At 39.2% G+C, this 22,500-nt stretch overlaps 1 protein-coding gene across 1 annotated transcript in view; it reads right to left on the bottom strand.

Moving 5' to 3' along the window:
- The window catches only part of LOC135196491 (histone H3.v1-like), a 116,738-nt gene that overhangs the window by 5,956 nt on the left and 88,282 nt on the right, over positions 1 to 22,500 (bottom strand). The window contains exon 4 of the mRNA XM_064223345.1: positions 10,165 to 10,315. Within this exon, the coding sequence (XP_064079415.1) occupies positions 10,165 to 10,315 (151 nt within the window). The remainder of the gene's footprint in view (positions 1 to 10,164; positions 10,316 to 22,500) is intronic.

Here is a 22,500-nt window from a genome sequence, read left to right as displayed (position 1 = left end):
AGCTATTTGATATTCCGTTTCACCCAGAATATTAGTTCGGAGCTGTAACAGTTCAGGTGTTGACGGAGCAAAGTCTACTAACAAATAACCGTAGCGGTTACGTGATAGGGCCTTTTTATATATGTCCGAAAAGGCTGAAGCTTTTTGACGGCCAAATAACTGCCGACCTAAATTTTAAAGTTTCAAATTTGACTAAAATCACGATTTTTCATTAGAATATAATGTGAGCAATTCAATCTATACTTCTACTAAACTTGCCCGAATGAAACATATTCTGCGTTATGAATATAACTGAAATAGATGAATGACGTCCCTCTGTGAAGGCGTTAGTCACAAATTTATTATCACTAGCCTCGAGGAAGCAATCATCGAGTATGAATAATAGACCTTTATTAACCTCCGTCTCCCCCTTTTCAGAGTAATCAAAGGGATTTAAAATTTCTTTGGATACTTTAAATTTGGGACCTATTGAGGGATGCGTTTCGAGGGGATGTTCAGATACCCCGCAATATAAAATGTATTGGAAACGCGTTTCATAGAGTTCAATGATTTTTTGACATAGGACGGACTTGCCACTGTTACTAAACCCCGCGATGATAATACGAGCGGGATTAGCAAACGGGTCTAACAACTGCCCAGGGAAGGGACCTGTCGCGGCCATGATGTTAGCCCATTTAAGACTATAGTTGTATACTTACGCGCTCCTTTTTATATACAATTGATTAAATATAATTAGGGTGAATGGAAGTTGACGGCAATAATATTTGTTTAATTTCCATAATGAAATACATACAGGTTTTTCCTACAATATAAAAATAGAACGTACAGTAAAAATGCAAAGTATAATAAAAAATACAATATAATAATTCAAAAATATAAAAAACTAACTGTGTATATGATTATATAATAAAAATACATTATATACAATGTAATATATTAAAATATATGAATATAAGATAAAAATATATTGTAAAATATACAAACTATGACACGCGGTCAAGGTGTGATACGACCCCGTTTAACTGGAGGAGAGTGTGAAACCATTTCCCGTCGAGAAGTCAAAGACGTCAAAGAGAGAGAGGAATTAACATTGTATATTTTACTATTCTCTCTTCAACGTTTTGAACATCCTTTCACCCGTGGGAAATGATGTGATGGATGTAGGGTCGGAGGAATAGGAGGAGTAGGAATTCTCGAGGTGCTAGGAGTGGGAATATTTAAAATTGGAGAGATTGCCGCTACTACCGGCGCCACCACTACCCTCTCTAGCTCCTCCTCCTCCTCTACCTCCCCATCCCCCCTCCCCCTCCCCCTCCTCCTCCTCCGCTATACCCTCCTCCACCCCAATGTCTGGATGTCCATACGCCAACGATTTATAAGGTGTCACATAATATCTCTTGTCCTCTAAAGGACAGAGAGATACCTTTCGCTGGCTCGTATGACACATCGTGCCTCCTACTCTTTGCAAATTGTGCACATGAGTATAAGTAATCTCATTCTTTTCGATTACAGCTCGATACTGGTCATGTGGAATGGTCTTTTGCCGGCACCTTTGTACACCTTTCAAGGTGTTACTACGACTAGTTTCCGTCAGATACGAATAAACTTTAGGTTTAACGTCGATGAATTCCCTCATGAGTTCAGCCCCCGTTTCAACCTTCACTAACCCGAGTTCCCCCTTACGTGACTCATCATACAATTCGTGAGTTTTTGGGGTTGGGGAAAATTACTCAAATCCCATGTAGGGGTTTGAGTACACCCTTCAGTTCCCGATTGAGGTTATCAGTCACCATGGAAAAGATCAAGCTGTCAGTGTCGGTATAAAGGAGCTGAACTCGGTGTCCATACTGCTTTCGAAGAACGTCGTAATAGAACCGATACATCATATCCTTCGCCATGTCTAGTATACTGAAACCGATATAAATCGGGGATTCAGCCATAACAGACTCTTTGCAATGGTTTACAATGTACCTGTCATTACCCAGTTTTTCCAAAGACTTGTACGTGTGTTTGGACACATTCCTGAGGAGAGAGGCTTCACCGGTGGTGACGACAGTTCGGGTAGAATAATTCAATGAATTTTTAATAGTGACACCGAAAAGACCATTCATTATGATTTTGATGGTGTTCCTCTTGCCCAGATCGGTCTCTTTAGCACGCCTTTCGGCATTCTCCAGAATATATTCCCTTAAATAAAAATCCTGTTTGAATTTGAACACTTTCCTTATTACATCAAACTTCGAGACTGAGCCTTATCAACGTTTGTAATAAGGAAGACAGATCAAGTGATTACGCATGGGTAAATGCGTACCCGTCAACTTAACATTTTTCTTGGGTAGCTTCACCTTGAACTTATTCATTAGGTTTTTACTATAGGGCAATAGATCCTGGTGAGTCACATTCATGTGATGAATGGCGAGAGGGAGATCATCCGTCTGTAGAGCAACATCCCGTCTAACTGGTTTGGTATCGAGCAGTATGAAATAACCGTATTCACCCTGTGAATCAATGGCGGTAATATTGCTAGCGACAAAACTTTCTAACTAATTCGACAGGGGAAAGTTCAGTTATTTCACCCTCCAAGGGCATTTGTATTTACTCATAACTGTGGGATACAAACTGGTGAAATCAACGTATAATACGATTGAGGATAACCCACCTAAAACTGGGATTTAACTCTGGATTATTAGCTACGCATTGCCTTCGAAAAAGACTACAAAAACCGCCGCGGATGTTTTTACAAATTAATTGATAGAGTTCACCATTCGAAATGAGGGGGAGACGAATTTTAGAGGAATATAGGAAAGCATCGAGTGAGAGAGAGGTAGAAGTCAGGTAACGGGCGGGGTCTAGTCCGAATTGCGCCATGGCAGCCTTCCTCCAAGCTAATAAATGTCGGCTAATAATCCCACATCCATTAACAAATACAAAATGGTGTAATCTAGAAGATTGGTGCAATTAGCGGCGTTCCAAACCTTGACCACGTGTGCATAGCCCCCGCTGGAAAGGGTTTCTCCCGTAAGTTCCGAATCGAAACACTCTCGAGAAGGGATGCCGGGCTTTCGCAGGATATTGAAACCCGTCACATAATCATAAGGGTAGTACTGTTTACCCGTATCCAAAACTAAATCGAGATAATCCCGTGAATACTGGGTTAACAACTGACGTGCGATTTCGAGGGAACCTTTCTGTTTGATATGACTCGAGGCGAGACTAGAAAGGGTCCCCCTAATCACGTTGTTGCTATCCACAAATCTCAGATTGCCCGATCTGGCCAAGTAAAATAAAATCTACTACCCTCCGCGTTTCAGAATTTCAAAATCATGCTGAGCCCCCGCCTCTTTCAAGACCAGGGCGATGTCATATGACAAATTGTGTACAAACACTGTTAAAGTTGGCTCCTTAAATTGCATATTCAAATTACACTGTTGACACAGTGCACACACAAAGTTGTCCCGTGCCACAAAATGAGCATGATGTCGCATTTTCGTGACTCCAGCCTTGATTCGACGCGTTACATTCTTCACAATGAGTGCTCGCTTCAAACTTATGGGTGGATTCAGGAGTCATATGTAAAGGATACGCACGCATTCGTTCACGCAATAACGCCCAGTCCCGGTTCATGTTCTGCAAACAATCATCAACGCATTTCTCTCCGTGACTTAGTCTATGAGTACAATATTCCCCCGTTCTACCGTCAACGATCACGTAGCAGTAAGCGAAAGCTTTCTGCCGAGATACTATTCTCGGATCGTCTTCTCCGGTCTTCGGTTGAACATTATGCGCCTCAAAATCCAGGAAAGCCATGTGCGAGATTGGCAGCAGAGCTTTAACTTTGAGTAAACTGTTTAAATTGGCCGGTTCTGGGTATTCGACAGTGGTTCGAGCAGTACAGGCCTGTGTGTGTGCCTCACGGATGGTGGGACAATTAAACAAAGTCAAACAATTGTAACACATACCACCCGCGTGCTCAATCCCCCGCCCCTTGCTTGAATCCGTGTCGGAACTTCTTCACGAATGCCAACATATCCTTAATCAACGCGATGTGGTCGTCAGTGATTAATAACAACGTGACCAAATGAGGGCTTTGGGGTTACCACCTTTCCCTCGCCAGATGTACCGTCCAATGTTGTTTCCGCTGTTTCCCCATGACTAATTCACATAATTTATACAGATATATGTTGAGGTTATTCCCCTTTTTCTAATGTTTTGAAAGAGTCATGGGTCAACGGCATATCTGCGAGTGTTTGATATTAAATTGTCCCCCCCCTCCCCTCCTCCTCATTAAGACACGAGGGAGGTTGTTAATTACGTGTGGGAGGGTTATCCCGGAGTACAACGTACGCTTCTAACGTTCTGTAACGACACAGTTGTTTACACGGGGGGGACTGAATATTATATAAACCTGATCACTACCGCGAACCTCCCCCTTGGGATACACCTTGAAGTTATTAAATATTCACTTAACTCACGCCGCGTGATATGAAGTTCAACCCTATCCAGCGAGGTCATACACCAACCCGAACCCTCAGTACGGTTTGAGTCTCTCTTCCAAGTTTATTAGCTATAAACTCAATAGCCTCCTCCAGGGAGTCATAGATCGAGTCAATCGTAGTGAGGGTGGGGTGGAGTACATACATAAAAAGCACTATTTCATTCATGTCGCCTAGCATCCTCACGCTGGTGATAATAAACGCACAAGTATAGCATAGCCGAGCGAATACCTCTTTCAAGGAAGTTACTGTGCACATCTTCGCGTAATCGAGCTATGCTACTACTTAACTTCATTGCCACATCAATGTGTGACCCTACTGCAGCCGCATAATGAATGGTACTCACTACCTTATTACCCTCCGTTCTTTCCCTCGTGAGTGAAAGATCCCCTTCTGGTTTTGGTTCCTACACCTCCACCAAACGCGCGATGCTACATTATTATTATTACTCCCCATTAAATCTTCACTAATGGGAAGTCTTCAGCGAAGGGATCTGTAAAGATCATTTTTAAATAAGCACCGGTAAGTGTAATAACGTAATAATGTAATAATATAATAATAATAATAATAATAATAATAATAATAATAATAATAATAATAATATTTTACCTGGATCGGAGGGTGGTGAGGATGATTCATCATGGCGGTTAGAGGCTTGGACATTTTCTTTAATGACGTGACAATCTGTGTGATAACAAATTCATGAATATGGTGTGACATAACATGAACGTGGAGGTTTTATGTGCATATATTATAAACCCGATGCCCATTGTTAGTCATACAGTCTACATTCAACATGTGGTAGCGATCACACTCATATACGTGAATAGCAATGCCTGTATAGGTACATTTCCAGAAAATCGGGCGTGTAAATTTACCAATAGGTTAGCCGTCCCTATAATCATTACCGAAAGGAGTGAATATGAAGTGGGGCTAGTGGGAGTCATTCTCCGAAATTATTATTATTCGCTATTAAACCAGGAAGAACGTTGATTTTACTATTCAATTTAACGTGATCTATAACGAGTCAGATGGGAAACGCGTTTATACGTATATTTAATATAGTCCATTCGGGTTTGTTGGTGTGATATGAATGTCATGACTAGAGCGTTTAATACGGTAATTATTGAACAATTATCTGAATTTTACGGAAGAACATTATTCGCGGAGCTATCGCAGGGATGGTTTATTCTCATGGAATGATGACACGAAGAGAATGAGCATTCCAACATAATCGATGCAGGAGCAGCCAAAGTTGATATGATTGATTCAATTACGATTAAACTCAGTGCTAAAGCAGCTAATATATTTGGTTTCAATGAAAAAGTCAGGTATTTAATATACAGTTCGGGTGCGTTGAGACCTCATCACGGTAGAAATCTATTCCATCAAGGTGTTGAATACGTTTACCTGTATTCGGGTATCGTTCAACCTACCATCTTGGGTGATAAAATGGTTAATCTCTTAGACTGCTTCACGTTAGGATGTGCATGTGGTAAAGGTCCACATAATGCCATTTATAAACCTTTAAATACCATTGACGTATTGGATTACATTACTATCGATGTCTCGGATCAGAACGGTGAAGAAATAATGTTTACTGAAAATGGGGTTCTATCATGCAGTCTGCATATAAGACCTAGATAAAACGCTATCGAACCTTTCTTATAAATACCATATGTGACATATACCCATCATAGTATTTAACCGACATGGCTGGTGAACACACCATATATTTGAGCAGTCTTGGCTGTTTAGACACGTATACCAAAAATCAGACACCTTCAAAATTTGTCAATAGATTACCTACCACCTATATTATTACCTAATGGGGTTGAATATGAAGTAGGTTTAGCTTTGATCATGTTCCCGGGGAGTTATTACGCTATATTATCCAAAGATGACTTATTCACTCTCGAATTTATTACAGAGCGTCATAAACGTGATATTTGTATAGACCGAGAATAGCAATGTTAGCGGGGGATATGAAGAGACTCATGAGAACTCTTAATAAGGACGTGTATGAATATTTTGAAAGTTTATTACGGTGATAATTTCAATAAATTATTTTAATAGTAACGGTATATTTCATTGGGATGAAGATTTAAGGAGAATTACTAATACCACGTATCAAGAGAGAAGAAATTGAGAACGGGGACGTTAAAGTATATACGTCAAATTTAGCGGAAAAGGCCGCAAAATTATTAGGTTTTCATATTAATACCGGTTATGAAAATATATGGCGGGCGTGAACTGAATGAACACATTTCCCTTGATTCTCTACCTGATAATTGTGGGGTAGATTATATATATGTGTATACGGATATAGTTCAACCGACGATTTTTGGTGGGAGACTAGTAAATATATTGGACTGTTTTACTTTAGCAAGTGGTAGAGGAAAAGGAATACATAATACAGTCTACAAATTGTTGAACACGAACATCTTGGATCAGATTTCTATTCTTATCACGGATCAAAATGGTCACCTTTTACATTTCACTAAAGACTCGAGTGTTACTTGCCTGCTCCGTATAAAAACCTAGAGTAAAATTTAGATGAATAGGTGCATATATAATTCGATGTTTCACCCTTGGCATTCCTTATTCTGATCGTAACACCCTCGAGTGAACTAGAACTTGCGAATCAAGCTCCACTTAAATTGTTTGGGAATAGTATAAACAGTAAAATGAGAGTGTTATTCGCGCCTCCTTCAGAGGCGGAATTTAAAAAACTATTTTTTTTTTTATCAGACCCTTTATTAAGGAGAGGAGCGGGATTTGAGGATATTTCCGTTTTCTATCCCGGCCGCAGAAGGGGAAGCGGTTTTTTTTCGGCCATAAGTGGCATTGCACGTAAAGTGCTTCCTTTTCTATTTAATGCCGCGAAACCTTCAGTTAATGAATTCGGTAGATCTTGTTATCTGATATGGTAAACAGCGGTTTTACCTTTAAAAGAATCCATAAAACGAAATGGTATAAGGGCCCTCAAAACTACTGGACAACGAATTTTAAGCGGTACTGAAGGAGAAGGAGAACGAGACGGAAGAAAACAGTGAAACGATTAGTTAGACGGTCGAGTGTGGGAGGAAAGAAAAACGGAGGAAGAGGAAGGGCACTGATTTAAATCTAGGAGTAAATATAATAAGGACATGTATGATCTTTTGTAACTCATTCATCAATTTGACATTCGGCGGGTACCGCACTTGTTCTACCCTTCATCTAAAATTATATAAACACAAAACATGGCTAGCGTAGTTCCTAACATACCCGGAACTGGTAATCAAGTTCCTGTTTCATCGTATATTGCGGGTATATGAGAATTGTTCCCGAATGTTAATAGACGGAGAATTATTGAAACTTCAATTAATTCAAACGGAAAGACTGGATTTTACACCTTGTAATATTTCCATAAATCAAGTTCTATCTGATATATATATTTTGAATTTCGCATTAATGGGGGTGGCAGGTTTCTTTCTTAGATTTGTCAAGTATAGCTATAGAATTATATATCTCAATAGATAGGGACGACACGCAATTAGCGGATGATGTCCATGTGTCTGTCGTTAATGGTATTAGTAATACATTATTTAAATCCGCTTCCGTTTTCTTGAATGAAAAGTTGGTGGAATCCTGTCCGGTATTTAACTATCAATCATATATCAAAATGTTGAAAATGATAAAACCCTTGGCATTACCTACCACCGGCCGGGCGGGATTTTTATACGATGACTATCATGTAACACATGGGGTAACTCGGCAATTTACTGCCAATACCTTTGGTCAAACCAGCAGGTGGGAGACGAAAGTTATGGGTGACATTAAAACGAGGGGCGTGCATACATATTTTTTCCACTTCTTTTGGATATAGCGACTATAGACATGTATTTACTGGATTCGGTTGATTTGAGACTTAGACCTCGGAATTAGCGAATAATAACTGGGTTATGGGCGCCCACACAGACGGACATTTAAATGTGCTGAATGTAGAAAAGGCTAAATTATGGATCGATAGAGTTACCCCACATTATAACGCAATGTCGGCTTTAAATGAAGCGATAGCAGTTAATCCTATACAATATATATTTGATAAGACTTTATACAAGACATACGTTATTGGGCAAAATGAAAATTCGATTTTAATTGATCAGCCTTTTAAACAGTTTGTATACCTGAAAAAAATCACATTGGCCATGATTGATTATGGAAACATTTTCAGGTGATTACGCGACCAATAGTCTATATTTTCATTCTTTCGATTTAAATAATATACATATTACCGTTAATGGGAATACTGTATATAATATTCAATGTAGTTTCCCTAATACCATCATGCAATTATATCACGAGACACAGAAAAGTATAGGGGGTGGCGGTGATAATCTGATCACTTATGATAGTTTTAAAAATGGTAGAGCTATTTACTGCTTTAATTATGTGTAGGAAGATGTTTGAAGATTCCATGCCAGTGGAATTTTCGGCAAACCTGCGAATATCGATCAGACTGGGTACGGCTACGCCTAACCCTTGCTTATTTTACTTTACGGGGATACCAAAGGGTATTTTAACGGTGGATGCGGATAGGGTTATTCAGTGTGATGTTAGGGGTTAAATGGAATGGATACAAAGAAATTGAAATAAGTTTAAAAGGTTCACTCGGTGACCGGGTTAAAATATTTAGGGGTGTTCGCTTCGGATGAAGTAGGATTATTGACATTGCCAGAAAATGAATTAACCTTTAGTTTTTATATCTAATACATTATCTTCGTCTACTGATATTAATATTGTGTGTCATTGGGTATGTTTTTTACGTGGAAATCACCTAGAAATATAATCTTCTTTTTTGATAGTTACGGTATAAATCCAAAAGTTTATTTGAATGACTTCTCTAAATTCTTTTATAGCGCATCCCGAATATACCTCTATCGACTAATAGAAACAAAATGCAACCTGATAAATCGTACAAGTGCGGTCTTTACGTTAGTTTTTTTGTTCATTGCGTGAGTCACCGAGGTGTAAAGCAGTATTATCCTTAAATACAAAATGTATTCTCATTCACTCGTTTGGTGGGAGGTAATGATAAATGGATAACGGATATTATTTTAAATATTTGAAAAAGTTTAAATGTTCACATTGGAGGTCATGGGTCAAACGTGCTATTACTACAAGGAATGTCTCCGCACCTTGAACAACTAAGGTAAATGCATATTTTTCTTTGATTTTTATATTACTCCATTTACATTCTATTAAGGATATATTCTATATGTATCATACACCTTCAATCACATAACTTTTTTTTACTTATTTCAGGATGAGCAGTGAGAATCATTCACCCATGAACGTCGGTGATAAACTGCAAAGACGTCTTAGTCGTTTCCTCTTAAACGTTTTTCGGCATATTCAGGTTAAATAAGGGATACACGTGGAGTGTTTATATTGGGATGCGTGCTGAGACGGTCTGACAGCGATTAGTGTATTGAATTTGTAAACTGTCTTTATTATGTGGGTCAATAAAATCCGTTCATGAATAATTATATAGGTTTTTTTTGATTTATTTACTATGCCCACAATACATTTGAACGGAAAAACAGGGAAACGGAGAAAAAGAGTGCGTGTTTCTATGGAATCGGGAACTATTATTAAATAAATATATAACACATCGGTTTTTACATACCTTCACCGGGTTGCTTGTTTCCTTCAGTAGTGGGTGGTGGCAAAGTTGGTCGGGTGTTGCACTGTTGTGGGCTGCCAGTGGGAGTTGTTGCATCTCCTGCTACTTCTTCTTCTTCTCTTGCTTCATGGTCATGGACCCGTTTTTCACCTTCCTAATAAATGAGTTTGGGGTTTTCTCCAACACCATAATAGTAATGGTGTCTGACTTGAGTGGCTACTTCATCGGCTGAGAGTTCACTGCTAGAGTTATTTCCCATATCTGAAAGGGAGGAATAATGATTGTTTTATATATTCCGCTTCTTTCAATGGGTACATTATTTTATAAGAATATCTATTCCATATACAGATGAATCTTATTGCTGTTTTTAATATTTACTATACTATATGTTCAAGTAAAATGGAAAGTGTTCTATATGCTACTTACTGAATAGTGATGGAGGGAAATGACCTTTCGGTCAAGAGAAATACTTGTAGGGACGGAGGGTCGGTGTGTTGCACTTACTCTATACACTTTGGGTAGGGAATAACATCAATTTTCTCTTGTCGGTTGTATTTATGGTGTTCAGTTGGGAAGTAATAATCAGGTGTGACATATGGTGTTTCGATGAGTATTGTATTCGAAAGATGAAGTTCACGCCTTGTAGCGATAGAATTTATCCCCATTGGAGGAAAGATGTGTGGAAGTTTTATATATGAGTCATATGTGTGTGTGTGTGTGTGGACGGCCTTTGTCGTGAGGAAATGATAAGGCTTGTTTATTCGTGTCTGCGAGAAACATGACTGGAGTGATACTGATTTTGATAAAAGTGAGTCATGTGTGGATGACCTTTGGCGTGAGGGAATGATAAGACTTGTTTATTCATGTTAGTCCTGAATCATTGTCTGGGAGACGCTTGATACTTCGTCACAACAGGTTTGTAATCAGTGATTGTGATAAAGGGGTTTTGGGTAGCGGGGCTTTCGTAGTTCATTATCTCTTGAAGGATTGTCACTTCAAGACGTGAACTCTCGCCATGGCTTCATCAACCTCCTTGTGCAAGTTAGTTTTCGGGTAACTTGTCCGAAAAATAAGTTCCGGAAGAGCAAATACGTGTTTAGTAGTGGCCACTAATTGTGTGACATGCAGGAATTACGGTGTGGTAGCGGACGTCATCCGAGCTTATCCGTATGCCGAATTGGCAGGTTTTCGATATTTTCGCACTAGTGCATCATATGCCTGTCTTCTTGATAGGGGTATTGAAGGGTCCGCCATTGTGAAAAGACCTGAAAATATCATCATCTTGGGAAAAGGCGACGAAGAATTGATCTACCCACCACATAGCTACCTTATTAACCCAATAATACGGTATCGGCGCTCCAATTGAAGAATAATGAATACGCGCAAAAGAGCGTGGCTTATTCCAAAGATGAAGATCACGCAGATCGTTTGGCAGAGATAGCAAACAGATGAGGTTCAATCACTTTTTTTCTTCGGTCAAGAAAAGAAATTGAAGGAATTATTTAAATCATTGTATGGCTATGTCAAATATGTTATCTTAGCCGCTGGCATTGGTCAAAGCGGACTAGTTAATACGACTTGGTTGAATCAATATTTTACCTGTGTTAGCTACATTCAGTGATGAAATGAGCAAAATTGGTAAAATATGCTGCGTGGCTATAATGAAAAAGAATTTATCCCTGTTGGAGGGAAAGTGTGTGGAAGATTTATATATGAAAACTTGATAGCTAAATTTAAAAGCTTTGAGGTTTTAGATGAAACGTTGTCTTTGATGCACGGTCGGGAAAGTGCTGGAGAAGATGTTTGTGGTATATACTAGGGCTTTGATGTGAAGGAACAGGTTAGAAAATATATAGTAGCCGTATGTTTCGTTGAAGTATTGTTTTTGAAAAAGCAAATGCATATATTATCGCGTTCGTGTTTGTACAGTTTTTTTCTAATGTATGTATTTGTATGGAATATTAATTCATTCCCCTGTATTTAGAATTGTTACAAATATAAAATAACAATTCCGTCTGTAATTTGATTTTTCAACCTCTTTCAAACTCGGTATAAAATAAACAAAAATGTATCACATGTGGATGAAGTCAGTCGCCAAATATCCTTTTATCATGATACTCTGAATATCTAAGCAGCTGTATATATAATATATATATATATATATATATATATATATTCTATATATATATATATATATATATATATATATATATATATATATATATTATATATATATATATATATATATATATATATATATATATATATATATATATATATATATATATATATATATATATATACTATATATATATATATATATATATATATATTATATATATATATATATATAATATATATAGATACTATATATATATAATGTAACGGCTAGAGAGAGGGAGAGGAGGGGGGAGGGAAGAAAGAGAGAGAGAGGGTATAATTCGAAGTGCATATATAAATTTAGAGATTTTATATAGGAGGAGGATGAGGTAAACGAAGTAAACGTCCCGGTTACTTTGAAAACAATTAAATTTGGGGACATGAGTCGCAAAAAACAGTGAACTGAGTCTATTTGGGGTCGGGGTGGGGTCAAGTTTTATTCCCGTAGAGTTACGTGACGTTACAGGGGTAGAAAAGTGGATTCAATTTGGGTGGGGGGTTGAAATGTTGGTTTTTATTCCCGGAGAGTTACGTGACGTCACAGGGGGTAGGAAGGGTGAATCAATTTGGGGTCAGGGGTTGAAAGAATGGTTTTATTCCCGAGAGTTACGTGACATCACAGGGGTAGAATAGTGGGTCAATTTGGGTGGGGGTTGAAATGTTGGTTTTTAATTCCCGGAGAGTTACGTTACGTCACAGGGGTAGGGAAAAGGTGGAGTCAATTTGGGGTCAGGGGTTTGAAAGAATGGTTTTTATTTCCCAGAGAAGTTACGTGACGTCACAGAGTAGAATAGTGGAGTCAATTTGGGGTGAGGGGTTGAAATGTTGGTTTTTATTTTTATTCCGGAGAGTTACGTGACGTCACAGGGGGTAGGAAAGGTGAGTCATTTGGGGTCAGGGGTTGAAAGAATGGTATTTCCCAGAGAGTTACGTGACGTCACAGAGTAGAATAGTGGAGTCAATTTGGTGAGGGGTTGAAATGTTGGTTTTTATTCCTGTAGAGTTATGTGACGTCACAGGGGGTAGGAAAGGTGGAGTCAATTTGGGGTCAGGGGTTGAAAGAATGGTTTTATTCCCAGAGAGTTACGTGACGTCACAGGGGGGTGGGGGAGGAAAGATGGAGTCAATTTGGGGTCGGGGGTTGAAAGAATGGTTTTTATTCCCAGAGAGTTACCTGACGTCACAGGGGGGTAGGAAAGGTGGAGTCAATTTGGGGTCGGGGGTTGAAAGAATGGTTTTATTCCCCTAGAGTTACGTGACGTCACAGGTGTAGAACAGTGGAGTCAATTTGGGGTCGGTGGTGGCGGGTTGAAATGTTGGTTTTATTCCGTAGAGTTACAGGAGGCCACGCCCCCTTTTCGACCTCATGTACGTACATGAGCTCATCAATAATGCGGAGTCGATTTGGGGTCAAGGGTAGCCACACCCCTTTTTACAACCCTCATCTACGTATATCAGCTTATAAGACAAGTGGAGTCTATTTGGGTTAGGGGGGCCACGCCCCCTAATATGAGCTCATGTACGTACATGAGCTTGTAAGACAAATGGAGTCAATTATGAGCTCATGTACGTACATGAACTTATCATACAAATGGAGTCAATTAAGAGCTCATGTACGTACATGAGCTTATATTACAAATGGAGTCAATTTGGGGTCAGGGGTGGCCCACACCCCCCAGAATAGTGGGAGTCTATATGGGGTCAGGGTGGCCACGCCCCCAGAATAGTGGAGTCCTATAGTCCCCCCGGGTGGCCACGCCCCCCAGAATATTGGAGTCTATATGGGGTCGGGGTGGCCACGCCCCTTTTGGGGGTTTTGGGGGTTGCCCCGCCCCGCCCCTTTTTAGGCCTCACGTACGTACATGAGCTTATCAGGAGGGGGAGGGGGGGTAGCCACTCCCCTTGGGGGGGTGGGGGGGGGTGGGGGGGGTGGGGGCGGGGCTTAGTGGAGTCTATATGGGGTCTTTTCCTCTACTGACGGAAACCTTCGGCTGCATGACAGATGGGAGCTTGACTCTTTCAAGGATATTTCCGAGGTCTCTTACCCAAGATAATAGATGGGAACTTTGTTATCCATTTGAAAATACAGTACTCCATATATTTTCAGAGACCAGTTTACAAAGAAGAAACACAGATTTTTTAAGTATGGTTTCACAAGAGTGAAAGTCACGTGCAAATATACGGGATGATGGGTGAGGTTTTGAATTGAGAAGTGAGTGAAAGAGAGTTGTGTGTATAGAAAGGTAAATGTCAGCAAATCTTTGGGAAAGAATAAGTTGCTCTATTTGCAATAGAGTCTGAGAGTAGTCATTGATCAATAATTGTATCTTAATAAAAAATGCAAACGGAAAGAGCTACATAAAGGGAGCGCGGTTCTGGGTCGAGGGAATGAGTATTTTACAGACATATCTTGCCATAAAGAGCATATGTTTCAGGCCCAATTTTTAGTATGCTTCAGTAAGTGATTGTCAGGGATGTAATGAAGTAATGCGAGGTCGTATGAAAAAAAATTAGTTAACGAGATTACAAGTGAGAAATGGTGTAGCAAAACAATGATATTTAAGGTATGCCTGAATGAGAGAAAGTATCAAAAGAAATTAGTGGGAGGAGTAATCACTGCTCAGGTTTACAACGACAAAGGTAGCAGATGAGATTGTAAAAACTGCATGTCCGTGATATACCTTACTGTGCCAGGGTAGTTGTGTGATAAGACTTTGATGGAATAAATACAGAGGCAAAAATGTAGTAGATATGAGAGTGTTGGCTAAAACAACAAAGATGATGTAAGGATGAATGCTGATCACGAAATTAAAATTTAGGAGTGTTATGAGTTCACATTCATATGGAAAAAAAATACCATCATGATACTCTTAAAGAAACTGAAGTTCACCTGACAATCGTCGGGAGAAGCAGCCGAAACCAGCCGGCGCAAAATACAAAGAGAGAGCGAGAGAGAGAGAGAGAGAGAGAGAGTGGCACAAACGCACCCCAACCCCCCAATGGCAAGAACCATTACACCGGTAATACGAGCGGGAAATGTACCAGTAGAAAACCTCCAACCTCCATGATTAATACATCCAAGAAGGTCCGAATGCCTGAGGGCTTTAGAACGTAAATCCTCGAAGGGGGAAACTAAAAATGAAAATTCGACCCTCCTTGGGCGAAAACTAACCAATGAAAATTCGACAGACTAAGATATAAATCCAGCTTTCCTTCTAATAATAATAATAATAATAATAATAATAATAATAATAATAATAATAATAATAAGCGAGCTTTCGTCTGGGCAGACCCCCTGCTGTCATCCACAGATATAACGAGGCCGGACACCGCACCAAGATCAGTCCACCCTCAGCTCCAGCCCGAGGATGTCTGGCAGCTCCAGACGAAAGATTAGACAATGGATGGAGCCAGATACAGAGAGAACAAAGATCCCCTCCATGAAAGCCTACAACACCAAGAAATTAAGGGAGAAAACAAGTGAGGTCAATGAAATACTGGGCATAATACAGACCACCAGTATCACAGAAACAATAACTTGACATATGCAGGAGCAAGATTAGTAGCAGAACTGATGGGAATTCGAACACCACACCACCAGCACAACCAACCCAACAGCAACCAAAACAGCAACCTCCTTGGAAAAGGCGCTGGAAAAGCAAATCATGGTGATGAGATCTGACTTGAGTAAACTGAAAGAGATGGCAGAAAAAAGGCTAAGAAGGCGAGAAAACAAGGGAGGAACTCAACGAGAAATACAAAGTACAAGAGAGGGGATTAAACAACACAATAGAAGATGTAAAACCGAGGCTTAAGGCCAAAGCACATAAATCCAACGGTACATGAACAGGAATAAGGGATACCAACAGAACAAACTATTCGGAACCAACCAGAAAAGACTATACAGCCAACTAACTGAGGGGAAGACAACCACCCACCCAGAAATTCCTGAAGCCGAACCAAGTAAGAGACTCTGGGAAAACATATGGGGAAGCAATCCGGTATCACACAACAAACATGCAACATGGCTCCAGGAAGTCAAGGAGAAGAACAGGGAGAATAAAACAAAGATTCACAGACATCACGACAGACACAGTCAGACACCAACTAAAGAAAATGCCAAACTGGAAAGCCCCAGGTCCCGATGAAGTCCATGGATACTGGCTCAAAAACTTCAAGGCCCTACACCCACGAATAGCAGAACAACTCCAGCATTGTATCTCAAATCACCAAGCACCCAAATGGATGACCACAGGAAGAACATCCTTAGTACAAAAAGACAAGAGTAAGGGAAATATAGCCAGTAACTACAGGCCTATCACCTGCCTACCAATAATGTGGAAGTTACTAACGGAGGTATCATCAGTGAAAGGCTATACAACTACCTAGAGGAGACAAACACCATCCCCCACCAACAGAAACGGTTCTGCAGAAGGAAGTGTAGGGGAGGGCACAAAAAGACCAGCTCCTGATAGACAAAATGGTAATGAAGAACAGTAATAGAAGGAAAAGACCAACCTAAGCATGGCATGGATAACTATAGAAAGCCTTCGACATGATACCACACACATGGCTAATAGAATGCCTGAAAATATATGGGGCAGAGGAAAAAAATACCATCAGCTTCCTCAAAAATACAATGCGCAACTGGAATACATACTTACAAGCTCTGGATAAGACTAGCAGAGGTTAATATCAGGAGAGGGATCTTCCAGGGCGACTCACTGTCCCCACTACCCTCTTCGTATAGCCATGATTCCATGACAAAAGTACTACAGAAGATGGATGCCGGGTACCAACTCAAGAAAAGAGGCATCAGAATCAACCATCTGATGTTCATGGACGACATCAATCCTGGTATGGTAATAGCAATCAAGGAAATAGATACCCTAACTCCAGGACTGTAAGGATTGTATCTGGGGACATCAGGATGGAGTTTGGAAAAGAAAAATGCGCCTTAGTCAACATACAAAAAGGCAAAGTAACGAGAACTGAAGGATAAAGCTACCAGATGGGAGCAACATCAAACACATAGATGAGACAGGATACAAATACCTGGGAATAATGGAAGGAGGAGATATAAAACACCAAGAGATGAAGGACACATCAGGAAAGAATATAGCGAGACTCAAGGCGATACTCAAGTCAAAACTCAACGCCGGAAATATGATAAAGCCATAAACACATGGCAGTGCCAGTAATCAGATACAGCGCAGGAATAGTGGAATGGACGAAGGCAGAACTCCGCAGCATAGATCAGAAAACCAGGAACATATGACAATACACAAAGCACTACACCCAAGAGCAAATACGGACAGACTATACATAACACGAAAGGAAGGAGGGAGAGGACTACTAAGTATAGAGGACTGCGTCAACATCGAAACAGAGCACTGGGGTGGGGCAATATCTGAAAACCAGTGAAGACGAGTGGCTAAAGAGTGCATGGGAAGAAGGACTAATAAAAGCAGACGAAGCCCAGAAATATACAGAGACAGGAGAAAGACGAAAGAACAGAGGACTGGCACAACAAACCAATGCACGGACAATACCATGAGACGAGACTAGCCCAGCGATGACAATTGGCAATGGCTACAGAGGGGAGAGCTAAAGAAGGAAACTGAAGGAATGATAACAGCGGCACAAGATCAGGCCCTAAGAACCAGATATGTTCAAAGTACGATAGACGGAAATAACATCTCTCCCATATGTAGGAAGTGCAATACGAAAAGTGAAACCATAAACCACATAGCAAGTGAATGCCCGGCACTTGCACAGAACCAGTACAAAAAGAGGCATGATTCAGTAGCAAAAGCCCTCCACTGGAGCCTGTGCAAGAAAAATCAGCTACCTTGCAGTAATAAGTGGTACGAGCACCAACCTGAAGGAGTGATAGAAAAACGATCAGGACAAAGACCTCTGGGACTATGGGTATCAGAACGGATAGGGTGATACGTGCAAACAGAACCAGACGGTGACGTTGATTGACAAGGTCAAGAAGAAAGTATCACTCATTGATGTCGCAATACCATGGGACACCAGAGTTGAAGAGAAAGAGAGGGAAAAATTGGATAAGTATCAAGATCTGAAAATAGAAATAAGAAGGATATGGGATATGCCAGTGGAAATCGTACCCATAATCATAGGAGCACTAGGCACGATCCCAAGATCCCTGAAAAGGAATCTAGAAAAACTAAGGAGCTGAAACGAAGTAGCTCCAGGACCTCATGCAGAAGAGTGTGATCCTAGAAACGGCACACATAGTAAGAAGAATGATGGACTCCTAAGGAGGCAGGATGCAACCCGGAACCCCACACTATAAATACTACCCAGTCGAATTGGAGGAATGTGATAGAGCAAAAAAAAAAAAAAAAAAATAATAAATAAAATAATATTAAAAGTAATGGCTACTTCAGCAGCGTTACATTTGTTGAGATTCTTCTCTCTTTTGCGAATAGCGGCTTTTTCCGTGCTACTTAAAACAGGCTAGTAAAGCGCCTATAGAGGTCATGGTCAAATACAGGGTCAAAGTAGGTGTATATATTTGAATTTTACAGATAAAACTATGATACCATAGTCATCAAAGTCATTAACGATTTTTTTTTTCTCACTCTTCCCTCCCTCTCTCAACCCTCGCTCTCCTCTGCTCTCTCCTCCGTCTCACAGTCTCTCTCTCTTTCTCTCTTCTCTTAAAGCGAGCTTTCGTCTGGGCAGGACCCCTGCTGTCATCCACAGATATAACGAGGCCGGACACCGCACCAAGAATCAGTCCACCCTCAAGGACTTCCCAGCCCGAGGCTGTTCTGGCAGCCTCCAGACGAAAGCTTGCTTTAAGAAATAGAGAGAGAGAGAGAGAGAGAGAGAGAGAGAGAGAGAGAGAGATTGTTAATGACTTTGATGACTATGGTATTATAGTTTATCTGTAAAATTCAAATATATACACCTACTTTGACCCTATATTTGACCATGACCTCTATAGGCGCTCTACTAGCCTGTTTAATAGCACGGAAAAAGCCGCTATTCGCAAAATAGAGAAGAATCTCTACAAGTGTAACGCTGCTGAAGTAGCCATTACTTTTCAATAAAGTATGCTTGAGAGAGGGTCAGCTTCTTAAGTATAATAATAATAATGATAATAATAATAATAATAATAATATAATAACTATAATAAGTAATAATCATATAATAATAATAATAGTCCACTAATTAGTCAGCATTATGCAGAACATTAAAAAGCAAAGCCCGTTGGAGTTTAAATTTAAAAAACCCCAACGTTTCTTTTTCCTTTAAAAACTTGGTGAGTAAATAAAAAAAAGGGGCGGGGGCGGCGGTGGGGGGCCGTTATGAGCGATCATTTTCAGATCTTTTAGTAGTAATCTGGCCTAGCTGAATGAAGCCTTTAATGAAGGATGATGAAATTTCCAAAAATACACTTATGTAGTTAGAGGAGGAAATGAATCATAATTACAGCTTTCCCTTCCACGTTTACATTTTTTGGTGAATCAGATTCGAAAAATTATTAACTTAATCTAAAATGGAAGCCTAAACATTTTCTGTCTCAATTTCTCTTTCTACCGCTTATTATTTCCCTGTGATTTCTCAGGTTAATCACTACTGTCTCTGTTTCAGTGGAGGTGTCATTCCCACTTTGAATTATTGTCTTTGTGTACCTACAATCATAAGTCAAAAACTATTTCATATGATTATTATTGATGATCGCCAACCCTTTGGATGCGTCAATGCACATGAGATTGGGCCTTAGAGACAGGGGGAAAGAATATTCTCTCTCTCTCTCTCTCTCTCTCTCATCTCTCTCTCTCTCTCTCTACTATATATATATATATATATATATATACTATATATATATATATATATATAATATATGTATATATATATATATATATATATACTGTTAATTAAAAAATGTTCATTTTCTTCAACTAAACATTCAACGTGAACATTCCGTCGTGGGATTAATAATACTAAATGGTAAAGTAAGACTTACCTTTAACCGAAAAAGTGTTTATATATGTTTAAAACAGTTTCAATTTTTAAGTGACATTTCTAAAAAAAAGGGTGTTTCAAAATTGTACACCGATACTATGTTTGGAGCTTCTATATGCATCCCATTAATATTAAATATTTGTTATTTACAAGATAAACATTTGAAAACCCAAACTAAAATTTTCAAGATTTACAGAGTAGCTTCTTTCTAACTGAAAAAAAGGAAGTAAACTAATATAATGTTATAAAAAATGAAAAAAAAAGAGACAATCTGAGAAACAAAAAACAGCCTCCACGGAATTTGGAAGATAACTCCGCTTGATAATACATGAAAACAGCTTGGGGGTTCGAACAACAATCCCCGAAAGGGCAGGACTTGATTGTTGAGGAACTGAAAGCGGAAGAGGCCTTTTCATACCGAATGAGGCGATGACATCCGGGCAACTTATTTACTTCGCTACAAGGTAAACGCCAGCTGGAGGTGAAACTTGGAAGGGCTTTTTTTGCTGGGGTGCATTTGTAAATGACTCTCTCTCTCTCTCTCTTCTTTTTCCTCTTCTCTCTCTCTCTCTCTCTCTCTCTCTCCTGGTTTATAGTAATATAAGGAACCAAATAATAAAAACCGCTTTTATTTGATAAACGATGTCCTTTTCTTTAAGAGAACCTTGTGAAGTACTGATTTATTTATTATTAAAATAAAGTACTTGAAGGGTTATATTCATTAGTCCACAACATTAATAAGGAAGTGGAAGTTATTGAATTCATAATGGTCATTTTCTTGATTCCTCTGTCTCCTCTCTTACCCTGTAGACATTTGAATGAATTTCACTGGAAACAAAAGAATAGATTCCACTAAGCAAACAACTGAATAGTTATTAGAATATGTACGAGAAGGCAACTGAACACTTTTATCGGGTTTTATGTAATAATTTTCAATAATAATTATGTAAATGGGAAAATGTACAATAATAAAGACGAGAAAAAACTTAAATGTTTGATCAGGCGCTGAAAAATCCATGAAGTAATCATTGACATTCGAAACTATTAATATACCCATTGTCCGATACTTTGGATGCGATGCGAGAAAGAGAGAGAGAACTGCAAGCACCTGCAATGAAGATTCGCTGGGATTTAAGTGAATGAATAACGGAGGGAAAATGATAAAGAAAATTCAGAAATGGGAAAAAGAGAAATGGATGAAAAGGTATATGAAAAATAGAGAATAAGAAACGTGTTGAGGAGAGATGAGTAATTTGGTAGAGCAGAAGAGGGTGAAGTAAAGCGCACCTGAATGACGATGAAAAAATATGAAATATTAAAGAGGGTAAAGAGGGGAATGAAAAATAAAGAGAAAAATAACGATGGGAACAATGAAAATTAAAGCAAAGATTAGGAGTCGTTTTTCTAAGAAACGTTACCTGTTACCAGGCCAATTGCACACCCAGCTTTGGCTCTTTGGGACAAAGAGTGTCTGATTAATTCACTGTCGAGAGCTTGAATATGATTTCATTCAGACCCAAGTTACATACAAAGTTCTTAATATCGACATTGGTCTTTCAAAGTGAAATATTCCAAGAATTGGACTTTAACAGTTAGCTAATGCTTTTCAAGATTTTGTTATTAAAACAGTTCTTTTAAGACAATAGAATTTGGTCAAAGATGACGATTTTATATTTTGTAGCTAGGTACATTAACGACTGAATGCAGCATGCAATGCTAAAGAGCAAAATATGCTAACATTAATAAACAAAAGCTGACTGAAGGACTGAAATATAAGAATGCACTGTTGAAAAAAAATTAATTACATTCAGAGAAACTTTACTGAGATACAAAAAATATATGGGTCCTAAATGGCCATAGATTGCTCATGATATACATCGTGTTACTTCTAAAAGAGTCTGAACGGGTTTATATGAGGAGAAAATTGAAGGTGAAAGATAGAAAAAGTATACGTTATGAAGTGAAAGAAAACAAAGGAAGGTGAAGGACTAACTTCTGTTGTGAGCAGTGGCTGAAAAGAAAATGTTGATTCATGGAGGGACTTGGAAACCTGTTGAAGTTGAAGTTATTGAAATGACATATTCCATAGTGCAAGTGGAATGAATAAGATTGAAAGGCTGAGAAATGTAGTAATATGCAAAAGTGGGGAAAAGCTACTGGTGGGTAAGAGATTAA

This window comes from Macrobrachium nipponense, chromosome 17 (assembly GCF_015104395.2).
Source record: "Macrobrachium nipponense isolate FS-2020 chromosome 17, ASM1510439v2, whole genome shotgun sequence".
Lineage (NCBI taxonomy): Eukaryota > Metazoa > Arthropoda > Malacostraca > Decapoda > Palaemonidae > Macrobrachium > Macrobrachium nipponense.
The sequence above is the reverse complement of the archived record's forward strand: the minus strand, read 5'-3'. Positions and strand labels throughout refer to the sequence as shown.